The following is a 17407-nucleotide window of genomic DNA, read 5'->3' as shown; positions in this document are numbered from 1 at the left end:
GGGGGGGCTGACCCACATCCGGCTGCTCGGCCCACTGCAACTTGTGATTTCTGTTCCCCCTAATGTATCGTTGCCAAGATTATCCTTTACCAACATGGCCCTCTTATGTAAATACACTATTAATTTATACTCCTTTGTGGATTGAATAGAATTGTTAGTTTCCGGGTGTTGAGGATTAGCTTCAAAAATGAAGAGTCTGACCCAAAGTTGTTACTAAAATAACATGTCCATCATTTAGAACATTATTCATATAAATGTATTTTATTGTTTTAAACAGAACAGAAGAGGCAGAAAACATTTGCATATAATAAATCCTAGCTTATAAATGTAGTTTTTTAGTGGTGGCATTTCTAACATGTCATTCAGGGACTGTTTTCCTTTTGCCTCCTTATACTGTGACTCAAGAAAAGCACATCTGGCAGACGTGTGTTTCCAGAACTGCACAAACTTGGAGAGCAAACATGATTTTTCTTAGTTCCTCTAAGCAATCTTTAGTAAAACAAGAGATGATCTTTGGCATAGATTCATACTTTAAAGGCATTGATATGCATTTATATCAGGTAAGCAACTATACAGATCTGCTGAGAGCTTTGAAAAGAATCGTTATCAGCTGAAAGGAAATAGGGGGAGCCTGAGTATACAGGATCAACATAAGATGTACACATTCAGTGTTGGAATTGAACACACTACATATAGGAAAACATCCAAGAAAAAGGTCCTACTCCTGTATCCATCTGGTTCTTCATTTCTGAAAGAAGCATTCACGTGCTGGGAAACACTTACACAGCAGGGGTCAATGCAAGAGTGAGGGAAGTCGCTTCTTTCTGACCTCTCCCAATAGGAAACATGCCTTTCTGATAATTAGACACCATTCTCATGATTCCTGAATGCTTGTATTTATGGAAGGATGAAAAAGACTTGGTTATAGTTGGTTAAAAGCAATTAAAAACTATAATAGTCCCTACCGATTTATCCAGAGCAGCACCAGAATTATAATCTGCAAATGCTTTTTTCCCTACTCAAGAAGGATCTTTCAGCAGGACTACCTTTCCATTCAAGCCTCTTAAGGAGCAAGCCCTAATTCCTGGGACTTAATTTTGAATGGACCTTTCAAAGTTACAAGCAAAGCCAAGTGTAATGGTAGGAGCTAATAGGCTGACACAGATAGATCATTTGAATCCAGAAGTTCCAAGACTAGCCCAGGCAACATAAGGAGACCCAGTCTTAAAAAAGAAAAGGTGGGGGGATAAAGGGATCACAGACAAACACCTACCTATGTATCTTTAACATCTTAATTAAGAAGCATATAAAGGAAGATTGCCAAAGAGTAGGTGATTTGGTTAAAAAATAAATGCAGCATTTCAGCTCAGAAATTAAGAAAGAAAAAAGAGCTAATGAATGCATGCTAAGGCCTCAGCATAGACCTCTATTGGCAGTGACAAAGCATAGAAAACCTGGGAGTGGCCCCACTGGGAGGATGGGCAGGATCACACCCAGCTACTCTGCCCCTCTAGTGGCAGAGAGCACCAGTGTGTTTGCAGAATGGTTACCTTGGCAACCAAGCAAGGCAGGATGTGAGGCAGGAAGTTTTCCTAACACATATTGGGCATGGTAAAGACAGAATAGTGATTTCCTCCCAACAGTGAAAGTTGATTTTACATTGTGAGGAAGCAGGAAATGACTCCAGACCACACAAGCTGGACTTCCCCAGAGACCATCTTTTTCCTGCAGCACGATGCACAGCCCAGAGAAGGTAAGCAGAGTCAGCAGCAATGTGGAAACCCAAAACAACTTTTAAAAGCAGTTATTCATTGACTTGCCTCAGCTCTAGGTCTTGAGAGCCTAAAATGGGGAAAGGGAGTTGGTGAACCGTAAACAGAGGGAAATGTTTCCCGGGGACAGAGCAGGGCGTCTGTCTAGTGTTCACTCTTATTCTGAGCTTATATAAAATCCATGGGCTAGAGACCCAGTCCTCATTACTGGGAGACTGTGCACAGGAGTAACCGTGAGAGTACAGGGTTTACACAGACAGATTTCAAAGTGTCCATGACAGAAGTGTAAAGTATAAAGTATACATGAAGAGGCCCCATTCCTTTCTCGTGTGTGAGACCAAGGATTGATTTTTTTTTTTTTTCACTCCCTGCAATTCTGAATGGCTTCTGGAATTTAGATGGTTCTCTTCTCTTTAGCAGAGGTTTATGGATCAGCCAGGCATGGTAAAGTGCCTACTGGTACCAGGGAGTCTTTCTGACCCAACGCAGAGTGAATCCAGCATCTGTTCGAATTTTGATTGAAGCGGCTTCTGCTTCTCGCACTGTCTCCTTCACAGACTGCATGAGGTTCTGGGCATTATGCACCAGCATCTCTGTGGCCTGCAATAAAAGAGGCCTGTTACTGTAGTGCCTAATGCAGTGCTGCCTTTGAGCAAGTGTGAAGCCAGGAGTGGACTGCAGTTAACCCCACCCACCTGCACTGGATCTCATATTTGCATGTTATCACTGGTGGTTTAACTATACAGTCAGTGATTGCACTGTGTCCTCATGCGGCTGACTCATACTTGATTTTTCAAAGGTGGTATTCTTTCAGGACTCCTGCTATTTCCTCTACCTGTAACGCTTTATTGTCCACGGAACCCAGGCTCCTCCTCCGGTGTCCTTCAGATCTTTGCTAAGCTGCCACCTTAGGAAACCTTTCCTTATATTAAATCGCACTATAAACTCCTAGCATTCTTCACGTGAAGTTATTATTTTCTTCACAAAATTCCTCACTAACTGGCATGCTATATATTCTACCTACTGTTTGGAGGATGGGGTTTTTTTGTTTGTTTGTTTGTTTTTTGATTTTCGGGTTGGGGGGTAGTTGGTTTGACATATCCGTCTGTACCATTTAAGTTCCATAGGGCAGAGATTTTTGTTAGTTTTGTTCACTGCTCTCCACTACTTAGGACAGGAGGCATCTCAAAAACAATGAAAATAATCAAACTAAGCCACCAACTACCTTAGAAATGTAAGTATGTTAATTTTCAAAACACAAATTTAGAGGACAGGGATCAAGTTGAGTGTCTGTTCATACCCAGGCAACTCAATCATTCTTTAGGGCAGATTCTAACTATCTATAAGTCATAGATCTTTTGAGGATTTAATAAAGGCTGTAGGGTTTCCCCAGAGAAATATGTCACATGAGTGAAATGTGAACATAAACTTCAGAGGGCTGTAAGAAAAGTCCCTACAGTCTAAATTCCTAACATTGGTCCTCTTACTTGTTATGATGGGTCTCAGGCCTGGAAAAGCTTGGAGCCTTGCCAGCCAATTCACTCCACAAGACAGGATCCAGCTAAAACTTCTCACTTGTATCCTGTGTGTGTTCTAGTCTACCATACTGTTTCTACCTTTTTTAATTTAATGGAACACACATAGTCCCAACATGTATTTTGTTAACTAACTTCATATGATTTCCAGTCTCATCCTTCCTTTCCCAACTTTTCCTATTGTTAGGCAGAAGACATTCCACCACGGAAATCAACCCAGTACCAAATTCCACTTGCACTATATGGAGGTTAGGGATTTTGATGAAGTTCCCATGGTAGGGGAGATGAGAGCTGCTGGATTAAAATAATGGTAGTGGCGGCAACAGTAAAGTGTCCTTCATGTTTCCTCAAAGGTGCAGTGGGTGCCCCTAGTCTCTGTAGAGGTCAGAAGCAGTTGGTCTCCCAAATTGTCTGTGAGTTCACCAATGGGGCGAGATAGACTCTCATTTTAACTTTTAAAATAATGGCGGGTCCTCTGTGGGTGATACAACCAAGATGTCTTCACCATAGGAAAATCAGGAGTGTGACTCAGAGTAGGGCTCAGCAGAGGGGGAAATAAGGAAAGAGAGGGAGGATTGCTGAATTCTCACTTCAGAGCTAAGTTTGTTGTCAAGCTGAAACTAAACAGCAAAGAAGCTTGAGCCGAGCATACAGAGCGGCAGCACGTACCTGCTCGGATTCCTCGTCACTGATGTTGGTGCGGCCCAGCATGGTCGCCTTCACTGTGGACAGGATTTTGAGCTGGGTGCTTATAGTTGGGATCCGCTCACACACCTAAAGAGAAATTTTCATTTCATGTTCCTTGACTGTCCTGCCCACAATTTCCTTCCAGATGGACATACCCAACTCCATTCTCCGTCGATGGTATGCAGAAATACTCAATAAAGGCAAAAATATACTTGTTTTTATCTCTAGTGTCAGTCCAACCCAATTGGTTCATAAATGGAAGCATTCAAATTCTACTATTTTTAGAAAATAAAACTTTCAGTCTATTTTTTCCAATTATCTACACACTGCCCTTGCTGCTGTTGCTTTCCCTTCTTGAGTGCCTCTTCCTAATTAACCCACTTTCTTCTCTGCTTTTCCCTCACATTCATGCTTCTCACTCAAGTGCTCTTTCTCATGCTCTCTCCTCTCGTGTTCCCTCCCTCCCCTCCCTCTCCTTGTCCCCACCACCACCACCACCACACACACCCACACACACCCACACACACACACAGCCTATTTTCCCAAGTACCTGTAAAAGATTGGTTCTAATCCGCTTATCTGTGCACTGCTTGGCAACCTCCTTGGCCAGCCGAGTCACCTCATCAGAGGCCTTGGCGATGTCCTTGGCACACTGAATAAGTGCCCGCTTGGTACCACTGCCCCCTCTTACCAGCCGAGACATCTCTGCCATCAGCAGAGCCATGCGCTTGGCTGCTGCAATGATATCATTGCCCTGGAGAGAAGCAAAGACATAGCATGAGCTCTGCCCACACACTGGCCAAGTTAAGGAAAATAGGAAAACAGAGAGAAGGAAGCCTGCTGCTCTAGCAGCCCTCTGGAAGGCTAAGGAAGAAGGGAGAGTACTGTTTTGATAATAGAATGCACTGGAGAAACAACAGTGAGACAGAACACTTGCCCCCATACTCAGAGAGAATGCCCTGAATGAAAACAGACGGCCAGATATTAGTCTGAAAGGGAATTGTGCATGCCCCAGGCACAGCACTGGACAAACACTTGAGCATCTCCAGATTAATTGTGTCAATAACATAGAGCCAGAGCCAAGGAGTCGGTCACACAGGCGTTCTGATTTCTATAATAGGGGAGAAAGTAGTGGAGGTGGCCAGAGAAGGAGAACGCAGAGGAGGCTTTCCAGATGATGAAAGCATCCTCTTCATCTTTGTTCTTGTAAATAGCAGCCAAGTACTTGTGCTACTTCACTAGAACTTGAAACCCCACATACTATTTTCAGCCTGAGTAGAAAAACAAGAGAAATGGATATTTTCTCATTTAGACTAACTTTGCCTCCCTCTACTGCCTCTTGACCTGTCAGCTTGAAAGAGCATACAATTTTAATCATTCCACATTTTAAAAAGTTACAAATCAATTTTTCAGTCCCATAAGCTAAGTAAAGCTTCCACTTAAGGTATGTTCACCTAGGAGAATGCTAAGGGAGGGAGGGAGGAAATAAATAAATAAATAAATAAATAAATAAATAAATAAATAAATAGGGCTGAATCGGGCTGAAAATGGAAGCCCGTTTGATCAATGACAGTTTATCTTAGCTTTGGCATTTGGTTCACTTAACACCCTCATGGATTATAATAAGAAAATACTTAAGCAATTTATTTTATGTCCTTAACCTAAAATTATAGCAACTACGGTGTTTAAAACTACCGAAATGGCCAGGCCCCACTCAATTTTTCCCCTCATGCTCTTCAGTTTTTATACAATGCAGTGAGCCACACACAAACCATGTCACTCAGGGTGCTCTCGCAAGAGCTCCACAGTCACCATGAAGTGGCTCATCGTTGATGTTGGAAGGTACATTATGTCTCAGGAAATAAACTGAAGCTAGAGAGAACACGCGTTTGGGAAGTCATGAGGAAAAGCGTGTGTTAGATGAAGCCCCCTGGATAGTCTTCCAGTGTTCACCTGAGGTAATTTGGGATTACATGACATGGGTTAGAAGACAACACAGTGCCAGGGTTAGTTATTACCCACCATCTTCAGACTCTTGCAACATGCCATCTTTAAATAAGAAAAAAAAAAGAAAGAAAGGTGATCACTTCCACACCTACACTCTCCAAATGAATGTTAGTTCAGTAACCAAGGCTCTATCATCCAACTGACGGCCTTGAGCTTTCCCTGTGGCCACTTCCAAGCCCTCTAAGACACCTGAAAAAGCAGTCAGTGAAGCCCCTTCCCTGTGGGCTCCCATGAAGGCCAGCATCTGTCACACAGCCAAGTGCAGGGCAGCAAGCAGTCCTCCCCAGAGACTCTGCCATCTAAAGCTGCTTCTTGTCCTGATCAACTCTGCTGAGCCATCAGTGAGAGGTCAGTGGGAGCCAAGCAAAGCTCAGTGGTTAGCTAGAACTTTTAGTCTCCAATGGCTCCTGACCTAGAAGTCACTGAGAGATATAGCTACAGCTTCCCAAGGAATTTATAGCTCCAATAATGGCCACAAAAAAATGGGAAGAAAATGAATCTTTTGAAAGTGACCCCATTTCTCTTTATTCGCCAAACATAAATGCAGTTCAGACGGGCATCAGCAAACCTATCAAACTTGTGAAGCCAGTCCTAACAACAAGGTGCAGACAGACGACAGTTGCCCGCCCGGCTCAGACTCACAGGACCCGCACAGATAATGAGTGATGCAAGGTGTCAAGGCTGCACATGGCCGGATGCATTTGGAGCAGCCCCCAACAAGGGGTACCGATCAGTACCTTACTAGACCACTTGGTAGCTTCCCGGTGCAAGGACTGAGCCGCCGCCAGAATGGGCTGGTTGACCGGCTGATTAGATGGCATTAACAGCAGCTCAGGTTCGTAATCGTCTTCCATGTCAGAGGGGAAGGGGAACCCAACAGCATCAGCCGCATCTGCCTCAGCTACACCTCCTATACCCACCTGAGCGGCTGGGATACCCGGCTTTGTTGATGGCGGGAAGGGTGAGAAACAGGGATAGTGTTAGTAAGAACAACAGAACTTGGGAAATGGAGCTTCAGCTGGTTTAGTAACCAAAGCTTGCCTGGGATGGGAAAGAAAATGGCACATTCTCCAGGAGCCATGTGAACCAAGGTGCAAAGACAGGAACTCAGCCTCCAGCCTAAGTCTCCTTGAGAAAAGTGAAGACATTTGCTGTAGTGAAAGGTTTCCAGAGAAGGCAGGTGCTATATACTTGCTGCTGAAGTTAAACTTGACCAGAATCACGTGTTTAGGGGAGCCAAACCACCCAGTCGCCCTGACCTTTAAAAGGAATCCAGAGGGCTGGAGAAATGGCTCAGCAGTTAAGAACACTGTCTGCTCTTCCAAAGGTCCTGAGTTCAATTTCTGGCAACCACATGGTGGCTCACAACCATCTATAACGTGAACTAATTCCCTCTTCTGAAAGATGTAAATGCAGATAGAATATTCATATACATAAAATAAAGAAATCTTTAAAAAGGGGGGGGAAGGAATCCAGAGGAGAAAAAAAAATAAACACAGCCATATAAGTTGTTTGAACAGGAAAACCAGGCATCCTCCTAAATCAGAGGCTCACCATTCCATCACCCGAAACACACAGCTCTGCAGCTACCAGACACTTATTATTTCCTTCAAGAATTAGAAGTTCTACATTAGAAATGGTACGTCAAAGGTAACAGACAGCTAGCCAGGAATCAGACAAGAACAACCTAATGGTGATGAAGAGGATTTACAAATAGCCTACAACCACTCAACTAGCTATAAGGAGCCTAGAGAAGATGCCTCATCCAGTTGTCCTTAAAAAGATCTTCCATGGGCTGGAGAGATGGCTCAGAGGTTAAGAGTACTGCCTGCTCTTCCAGAGGTCCTGAGTTCAATTCCCAGCAACCACATGGTGGCTCACAACCATCTATAATAAGATCCAGTGTCCTCTTCTGGCGTGTAAGTGTATATGCAGATAGAATATTGTATACATAATAAATAAATAAAATATATATTTAAAAAAAAGAAAACAAATAATAACAAAAATTTAAAAAAAAGATCTTCCGTACAAAGCTTCCACAATATCTTACTGAAGCAACCAAAAGCACCACCTTCTGAGTACAGCTGAACGCTTGCTCTCGTTGAAAACAACTTCTCACTCACCCCAAACTCAATTTACTAGTTCACAGATCAGGTAACACATGGACTTGGCAACTAAATGGGGCTAAACTCAGAGAAGCCCTCACATGAACCCAAAATGGCTGCTTATGAAAGAACAGAAACCAAGAAGGAACGAACGTGAGTTTTATGCAAAAGGTAGAAATTATAAGGGTTTGGGAAGATACAGAGAACAGATGCCAAAAACAAGCTGGAATGGAAAGAAAAGAAATTGCTTCAACAAAGCCAAGCCATTTATAAAATGACTGGCGAAGAAAGGTTGTTTACACCAAGAATCTACAACCAGGAGGAAATACGTGTTCATGTGGAATTTTATTTAAGGTTCCTAATCTTACCCAACCAGCACATTTCTGTAGTATCCCAGAGGCAGAGGCAAGGAGACCACGTTGGAGACTGGTGAGTCATGAGACTGTCTCAAGAAGTAAAAAACCTTTAAAATTAACAAAAGAAATTCTTGGGGCTACAAGATAGCTCAGTGATTAAGAGCACTGACCACTCATCTCCTGGAACTCCCAGCGATCCATGATGGTTCACAACCACCTGTGACTCCAATTCGAAGGAAACCTTCTTCTAGCTTCCATGGGCATTGCACACAAGTGGTACACAAGCAAACATACAGTCAAACCACCCACATAAAGTCTCAAAAAACACAAAATAAAAATAAAACCAAAACAACAAAAATAAAAATTTTGTGCTAAACACAAAGCCCACCTCAAAAAAGTGGTAATGAAGTTGGACAACACAGGGCCAGCAAAGGGTTTAGATACCACCAACCCTTTTACCTAAACTCTCTCAACCAAGACTCCTCCCCATGCCTTGCAGGAAAAACCAGTTTAATGCTGCTAAGGTTCAGAGTGACAAGCTGCACAAAGACAGATTGACAGGATCAAACACATACTCCTTCCCCCCAATACACAGTTCATATAACTCCTAGCTATATATGAGCCAATGCTGTCTGACCCTCTGAAGTTTCACCTTTATAGTTCACACACATTTTCACAATATGTGTGGGTTTATTATAATTAAATTTACATTTTCTGTGGGGAAAATCAACCCTACTATCACTCTCCCACTCTCCATGCATGGTAGGATTGTGCTGCATGATACTGAGGGTGTTGGAGAGACACCATTATAAATAATTCCACAGGTCAGGTCCAACACCAGCAAGGTTTCCAGTCCTGGGAACCTGGGCTCCCAGCTAACAGTTCTAAACACTGGATTAAAAATCAAGGCCGCACTGGGCAGCGGTGCTGCATACCTTTAATTCTAGCACCCAGGAGGTAGAAGCAGGTGGATCCCTTAAATTCAAGGCCAGCCTGGTCTACACATTGAGTTCCAGGACAGACCAGTCTACGTACAGAAACTCTGTCTGGGAAAAATGTTTTAGGAAAAGGAACACCAAGGTCAATTTCTCAGCTGGAGATGGGGGTGGGAGGAACCAGATTAACTGCAGGCAGTACCCATTGAAAGTATATTCAGTTAAGGATGTAAAAATAAAGGAATATAGTAGGAATAAAGGAATATGAAGAGCTAGATTCAGCTGCATTGGAGACAGTTTAGAGCTAAGAACCACATCTCACTGCCAGATGAGCAACAGGATTTTGCTCTAAGCAAGAAAAACAACTCATTTCAAGCACTAGGAAACAAGCGGGATGTGATCATGAGGCAGGACTGTATTACATCCAAATTTTCACCCACACCATTAATATTTAGTCTTTTAAATTAGCTGAGTTGAAGATAACTCAGAGGTGCCTTGAGGAAAGAGGGAGCACAAGATGATTCTGAGAAAGGACAAAAGCACACTGCTTCTGAGCCACTAGTCCACCTGCTTCTTAGTACAAGAATTGAAAGAAAATACATTTCTTCTAGAAAAACCCACAAAAGACACTGTCACAATTACAGCTTTGCTAGTTAGTAATAAAGCATCAAAACACATTCAATAATCCAATAAAGATAAACAATTTCTGAAAGGACGTGAAGTGTTAGAAGTCAGAGCAACTGACACTCTAATGGACAAAAAGAGAAGATGCTCTGCTTTAGCCACAGCCATCCCAGCCTTTATTTTTGCCCAGAGAGAGGCAAGCCCTCCATCAAACACTAGAGACCTCTCACTAAATCACTGGTAAAAAGAACATACTGCCTGAAACACGGGCACTAAGCAAGAAGGAAGGAGCTCACACAGACTTCTTCCTGGGCTGTGTAGCAGGTTCTCCATGCTTTCTGTGAAGACACACATTCCCAACAAGGGAAGTCTCAGTGCTTACCTTGCTAGACCATTTCCGAGCTTCGTCATGGAGCTGCCTGGCAGCCATCATCATTGGCTGGTTAATCACCTCCCCGGCTTTCTGCTCAGGGAACTCTTCATCCTTCTCTTCTGGTGGTGGGGGCCTGGGTGGAGGGACTTCACCCTCAGGCAGAGGTGGTTTAGGAGGAGCCAGCTCATCAGTTAGCTACAAATATGAATAAAACAGATTATAAGTAAAGACCTAGGAGCTACTTTAAAAAAAAAATCTAGAAAATCTGCCCAAATTGACTCCATGTAACACCTCCCACACTGAGCCATGAGGAGCATCTGTGCACTCTCTACTACTAGAAACTAGTTGCTCATATCCATTAGGAGGCATACACAACATTACCAAATCAACAGTTCCCAAAGCCAATCTCCACAGAAGATGTAAGACCTGGTTCTGGTTCTCACTGTCAAAAGGCAAATGGAAGGCAATCACTTCCCACTAGAGCCTCAAGATCTCTATGACCCTAATTCTAAATGTCATGACTCAAAGAAGCCACTTACCAGGAATATCACTCTTCTCTGGCTCTAACCATCGAAAGCCTCATTAGAAAGTATAAAGAAATATTGAAAACTGGGGAACCACCAAACCTACCTATGTATAGTGACCCAACCTGACATAAAATAAGAAAACACAACAAAGGAAGTAAATATAATTGTCTTGATATGCTATTCTTCAAATCAACGTATTTCTAAACTGTTACTTGGAATAATTATCTACATATAATCATTACTGTTTCTGGTTCTAGGATTTGTAACTACAAGATATTATCAAACTAGCTTATTCTTAAATCATGGGAAAATATATTCATAGTACTTGATGGGAAAGAATTATGAAAAGATTTGAGGACCTAGAAAAATGGCTCAGCAGTTAAGAGCACTTGTTATTCCTCCAGAAAATATGGGTTCAGATTCCCAGCACCCACATGACCATCCACAACCATCTATAACTCTGGTTACAGGGGATCTAACACCCTCTTCTGGGTTCTGAGGTTACTAGGCATGCAAGCATTGCAAACCACCCATAACAAATGTAATAAAAATTTGTTTAAAAGATTTTAAATAACAGTGTAATTTAAAAAGAAAACATAGAAACTTTTCTTAGTCTGAGGAGACAGTAGAGTACTTGCCATGCAAGCATTGAAAGCCCTAATACCCAAGTAAAAAGTTCAGCATGAGCCAGCATAGTGGCATATCCCTTTACTCCCAGCAGTCAAAAAGTAGAGGCAGGTATATCTCCGTGGGTTCAAGGCCAGCCTGGTCAACACAGTAAGTTCCAGGATAAGCAGGGCTATGTAGAGAAACCCTGTCTCAAAAAAAAAAAAAAAAAAAAAAAAACAAAAACAAAAACACCAACTACTCAGCAAGGTAGTATGTGCTCATAATCCCAGTAAATCTCCTGGGCTCACTGGTCAGCTAGCCTAGCCAAAATGGCAAGCCCTACATCCCAGTGAGAGATCCTGGCTCCAAAACTAAGGTGGATGGCTCCTGAGGGACAACACCTGAAGTTGACCTCTTTCCTCTACAAGTACATGCACACACTGTATATGCACCTGAGCACACATGTACACATGTACACACACACACACACACACGATGGTTTAATAATTTTTAAAAGCAAGGACTTTTGTTACTAAAAGGAAAGAGCCTAAGAAGATTCTAATAGCACAATTTCACCCTTAGCAATTATTAGCACACGTGAACAAATTATTTTACTACAAGTAATACCTCAGTTCATCCCAACTGCACTTACCACTCCTCCATTTAGCCTGCCATACAGGCTAATCTCATGTAAGTACATACACAAGTGCTGGGTTATGATGCCATTCACTTTAGGAATGCAAATCGAGATCTGGCTCTAAATGATCACGTAAAAGCTATACAAGCCAGCTGGTAATAGAGACTGTAAAAGCAGATCTGCCTCTCATACAGGATCAACCCCTTGCTGCTCAGTTCTTCCCATCTGTCTGAGCTTACTTACTCGGAGCTGTTCAAGGTCTGGTGGAGGAGGCGGGAAGTCGGGCTCCTGAGGTTGGAAGGCTTCTCTGACCTTGGCCACAGCTCCCAGGATCTGATATCCTGAGTCCAGGAAGCTCTTTTGCAGGCCTAAACACAAAACACTCTCACTTTCAGCTGGGCAGGTCAGAACCGAAGCACTACCTGTCCAGCAGAAGAACTGGTTCCCGTTAACAAGGCTGGATGTGAAGCTGCCAGTAAGAACCATGGGCAGTGATGAGGGAAAGGGAAGTAGGACAAGTTAGAGGCCCTGAGGAAGTATCACGGGCCAGCTGTTCCTATAGTGGCGAGGATGCCTTCTGACTCAAAGAAGTAACAAGTATTTGGGAAAATGCTGGGTGTGAATAATAGGCTCAGGGGGTACCTATCACTTCTCTTGTGATGAAGCAATCATGAGACAGGTCTGCTGAGTGCAGAGCATAGAAGATGTCAGGTTCAGATTAGGTTTGTAACTCCCTGGAGTACAGCTCACCTTTCTCTCTACGTCTGTGCTCTAGTTGGCGTTCAGTATGTTAACCCTTATCTTGAACTGCTAAAATATGAGAAACTCTAATTAGGAGACCAAATACATCCATAGTGCTGGTGGACTGCACATTTCAGCAAGGCCAGGGGTGAGTCAGGCAGCCTAGATTCTCACCAATGAGATAGGACATGTCAGTTTCTAAAGAGGAAGGAATTTACCAAATTTGCAGCTAATCAAGTAGCCACTGCAAATATTATCTTCTTTAGTGGTACTGAAACTATGATCAAAATGGAGCTGAAAAAAACTCAAAGTCTTTCATGTAGAGTGTTAAGAGACCAAAGTTAGGTTAAGCCCTCTAGATTTGACAAAAACAAGATTCTCTGCAGAGAATTTCCATTATATGCAAAAAAAATAGAAGAGAGGTCTTACCAACTCAAGAACTAAATGGTTGGCAGATAATTAAGGAGCTAGCATTTATTTTAAAGTTTATAAAATTATGACTATAAAGCCAGACAACATCAAGAAAGTGTAGAGACACTGATCCAGAGAGTGACAAGCCTGACAACACTGTAGAAATGTGAACAGAAGATTAATACAACAGTCTCACTTTTTTTTTTTTTTTTTTGAGATGAGGTCTCATTCTTTAACTCTTCCTGGCCTCAAACTGACAGTTATCCTCTTGCCTCAGGCTCCTAGGGGCTGAAATTACAGGAGAGAGTACCAAGCCAACCATTGTCCACACCTTTCCTCCCAGAGTCTGTGCATGGTGGTTGTGGATAACTACTCTTCTCCCATCTCTGCCAAGCTAGCCTTGCAGTTAGGGTGAAACACAGCATGCACTGTCGCTTACCAGGGTCAGAGATGTTTCCAGCCACAGCCTTGGCATCCATCACCATTGGGGAGATTGTTTTGCTCAGTTCATCAGAGGCAGCTTTCACAGCCTCTCGGAACTTTGGATCCTCAGAGTTCTCTACCTCCCTCTTAGCAACCAGCAGGATCCGGTTGGCCCGACGAGCAATGCTGGTTGCTCCAGCGACCAGCATCTGAGGCTGAATATTGGCCATGGCTACCTTACACTTATCCAGGTCTTTTTTAATTGCTTCTTCAGAAGCATCCAACAGAGATTTGGTATCAATAGCCTCGTCCACCAGCCCTGTCAGGAGAACAGAAATGGAACTGAGTTTGCTTTTAGAAGAACAAAGACTCTAAAACACTGTCATCTGTTTGCATCTCACGAGAAAGTACAATACTCAGAATTCGCCTTAGTTCAAAGCTCTTTCTACAAAATTGAAAGCTTTCAATTGAACAAAATAGCTTTAAAAAAAAAGAAGTGCAAGCAAAGCCCAGGTCATTTGGACTTAGGATTTATACTGACCGTGGTCACTGGCTCTCTTGTATCCACCACAGACAACCAGACATGCAAAGGCATCAGGAGGAAACGTATTGAGTCTGAAACCTTCACCGCATCACCACCACAGTATCTGCTAATAACATTCTCTCCCTTTCCGGCTCACTCTCCACCACCTGTTGATTGTTGGCAGCTTGAGGTGCCTAAGCTGAGCCACACAGAGGATTCCAATAACACTAACAGCCTGTTTCTTATTTCTTTCTCCTCTCTTTAGACACTTCAGGAGCTCTGTTTTCATTTCTGGCTGCTATAGACCCCTAACAGCAGGTTCTACAAGGACAGCAAAGAGCCTATACTAATTTCTGTCCTTCTGTCCTATCCCTCCACAGGGAAGAGGGAAGATTCAGAGGCGCGTCTACAGTCGTACAGACACACAGGTGTCTCTTTTTTTTTTTTTTAGAACTATGTAGTTGATAAGTTGGAGGAAACTCTGAGACAAGCTGGGATAAATGGTAGCTATTGTGGTTCCTTGAAATGTGAACCCTCTGAAAATGACAGGGACACTTACTGTACCCACAAACACCGCCTCCCAGCTTCTGAAACCAAACTCTACCTGGGACTGGGCAAAGACAGCATTCAAAGAAAAGATAGGAGCTGTAACAATGAACATCACACCAGAAGGCGGTTCTAAAATAAAAGAGACTCATACAGTCTCTCGTCCAACAAAGAAGCAAAGCTTGAATGAGAAGCCGCCACTGCTCAGCAGCCTAATCAGGGCCCAGCACACTGTCGAGCCTCTAACTGTCCCTTTATCCAATTACAGCCAATATAACCGGTCCTGCTTGAGGTCCTCACAACTCATGCATCCAACCAAAGGAATTGTGCAAAACTCTACCTGTCATTTTTTCAACATTATCAATCCACTGGTTCTTCATGGTCTCAAAATGTTCATAAGCTGCTTGATTGCCAGGGTTCCTCAGCAAGATTCGTGCAGCTGAGATGACCTGTCAATGACAAAGCAATCTTCAAATATCATGGCACTAGCACATTCCAAATACAAATCTATAGTAAAGCTTTTCTCCATTTTACCTACAGATGGCACCACAAAACCAAAATTGGCAAGCCTCTTCAGGCTAAATACATTAAGTTTGCTGCCATAAACAGACCCCAGTGTGGACCCCTCAAACAAAGGTTTAAATAGAGTCACAGCTTGGTTTAAAAAATAATAATAATAAGGTATCAAAGTAAATGAGCATTCATTTAATATCTCAGAAGAACATAACATTTTCATCTTAAAAATAACCAAAAGGAAACTAAAAATGTAGTCAGGCAAGGTAGTTCAATCCTGTTATCTAAGCACCTGCTAGGCCGAGGTAGGAGGTTTACATGTTCAAAACCAGCCTGGGCAAAACAGTGTGTTAAGAACAACCACCGAATATGGCGGCATAATTCCTAAATGTCAGCACTTGGGAGATTAAAACAGGCAGAAGGAGTTCAAATTTAATTCTAGCCAGGACTAGCTACATAGCAAGACCCACAGCTTTAAAGAAAAGAAAAGAAAGACAAAAGACTGGGGGTGGTAGGCAGGCCTTTAATCCTAGCAATGGGGAAACAAGCAGGCAGAGCTCTGTATGGTTAAGGCCATCAGAACCAAAGTGAGTTCCCAGCCATCAGGGCCTCATAGTAAAACACAGTCTATAAAATAAAATATTAGAGTGAAACAAAACATTACTGAGATTTGATTTATGAATATTGATTAGAATACATATTCACAATTAACCTAGAAAAATATTAACTAAAATACTTGTTCAGTTAATAAACTGCTTTCCCAGTCATTACATATTGAATTTTTAATACAACCCCATAAGAGGCAGAGTAGGTAACATCTTCACTTCCAAGATGCAAAAATCAAGACACTCAAAAGGATTCTGGCTGGTTAGTAATGATGCTTGGGAAAGATGTACTAAATACGTGGCAATGCAGAGTCCGTGCATGTACATTTTCATTCCTCAAAACAACACAGTATGGAGGAATTAGCTTCATGGAATGAGAAAGCTAGGAGACATCTTAGTGCAGATCTGTCCCTAAAGTCTTCATTCTTTCCAAGACTGGGGTTTTATGTCTAGTTTTCTGGATTGTATTTGTTTTGTTTGTTTGTTTGTTTAGGGAAGCACAAGTGTCCTTAATTAGAGTTTAAAAAAAAAAAACACAGCACATGCAAGCTATAAAACGAGCAGTGGCCTGAAGATAATGGCTATAGGAGAGACAGAAAAAAGCCACTTAAGTTCCAACAAATGTCAGACATTTAGGAGAGAAGCATCAACATGACAGGAAGGGACGCTTTAAAGAGAAAAAGAAGCCCAAAATATTGGTGGGGGAGCCTAAAGTGTTAAGGAAAATATGCTAAAATAGAGGTAGAAAAAAGTAAAGGAAAAGCTGGTTTTTCTGAAGATCAGGAAACTTACTATGCAGGAGACTTACTATGCCCTTACACTACTGCCTTTCTGGATTTTGTTTTGTTTTGTTTTTTAATCTCACTTTTGTACTGAAATTCTGTTTTATGTTTCATGGGAGTTTTTTAAAATTAAGAATGTTCAAACAATGTAACAAACAGTCTTACTTACTTACTTTTACAACCTAACTGACATAGAGCTCTCATCTTAAGTTACATAATTTTCTGTGACCCTCTAGCCAGAGAACATTGCGTATGTGTTTGCATATATGTTATGCTAATAAATGCTGGAAACAGGAAAAAAATTTCATATTTTATTTTCTAAAAATTCTGGATGAAGCTAGGCATAGTGGCACATGTCTGCCATCCCATCACTCAAGGGACTGGTGTGGGTTCAAGGCCAGCCTGAGCTTCATAACAAGATCCAGTTTAAAAAAAAATGGTTTTAAGTTAACTGAGTATGACTTTTCCAAATGAGCTGAGGCATGTCCTCCGTGGTGGTGGGAGGTAATTGCCTTGCATATACACTGCCCTGAGTTTTATACCCAATGATGGGAAAAGGAGGGGAGGGGAAATAGAGAAACTCTTATGTGTTACCAGGCAACACAGGCACACACACACACACAGAGACTGTTTCCCTCCCTTCCCAGAGAAATTCCCACAAAAGCTAAAATCACAGACTGATAAAGCCCAGCAGAA

General features: G+C 42.3%; 1 protein-coding gene across 2 annotated transcripts in view; it reads right to left on the bottom strand.

The window, feature by feature from the left end:
- Positions 1-233: 233 nt before the first annotated feature.
- Vcl (vinculin) overlaps positions 234-17407 on the bottom strand; it is a 95850-nt gene continuing 78676 nt past the window's right edge. Inside the window, exons 15-22 of one of the 2 annotated variants that reach the window (XM_021642974.2) lie at positions 15152-15260; positions 13759-14061; positions 12411-12535; positions 10404-10589; positions 6739-6942; positions 4545-4748; positions 3977-4081; positions 234-2372 (exon numbers count right to left, since the gene is read on the bottom strand). In XM_021642974.2, coding sequence (XP_021498649.1) covers positions 2226-2372; positions 3977-4081; positions 4545-4748; positions 6739-6942; positions 10404-10589; positions 12411-12535; positions 13759-14061; positions 15152-15260 — 1383 coding nt within the window. In that variant the 3' untranslated portion in view covers positions 234-2225. The remainder of the gene's footprint in view (positions 2373-3976; positions 4082-4544; positions 4749-6738; positions 6943-10403; positions 10590-12410; positions 12536-13758; positions 14062-15151; positions 15261-17407) is intronic. The other variant, XM_021642973.2, reaches the window with a different exon arrangement.

The sequence above is a fragment of the Meriones unguiculatus genome, chromosome 4 (assembly GCF_030254825.1).
Source record: "Meriones unguiculatus strain TT.TT164.6M chromosome 4, Bangor_MerUng_6.1, whole genome shotgun sequence".
Taxonomy (NCBI): domain Eukaryota; kingdom Metazoa; phylum Chordata; class Mammalia; order Rodentia; family Muridae; genus Meriones; species Meriones unguiculatus.
The sequence above is the reverse complement of the archived record's forward strand: the minus strand, read 5'-3'. Positions and strand labels throughout refer to the sequence as shown.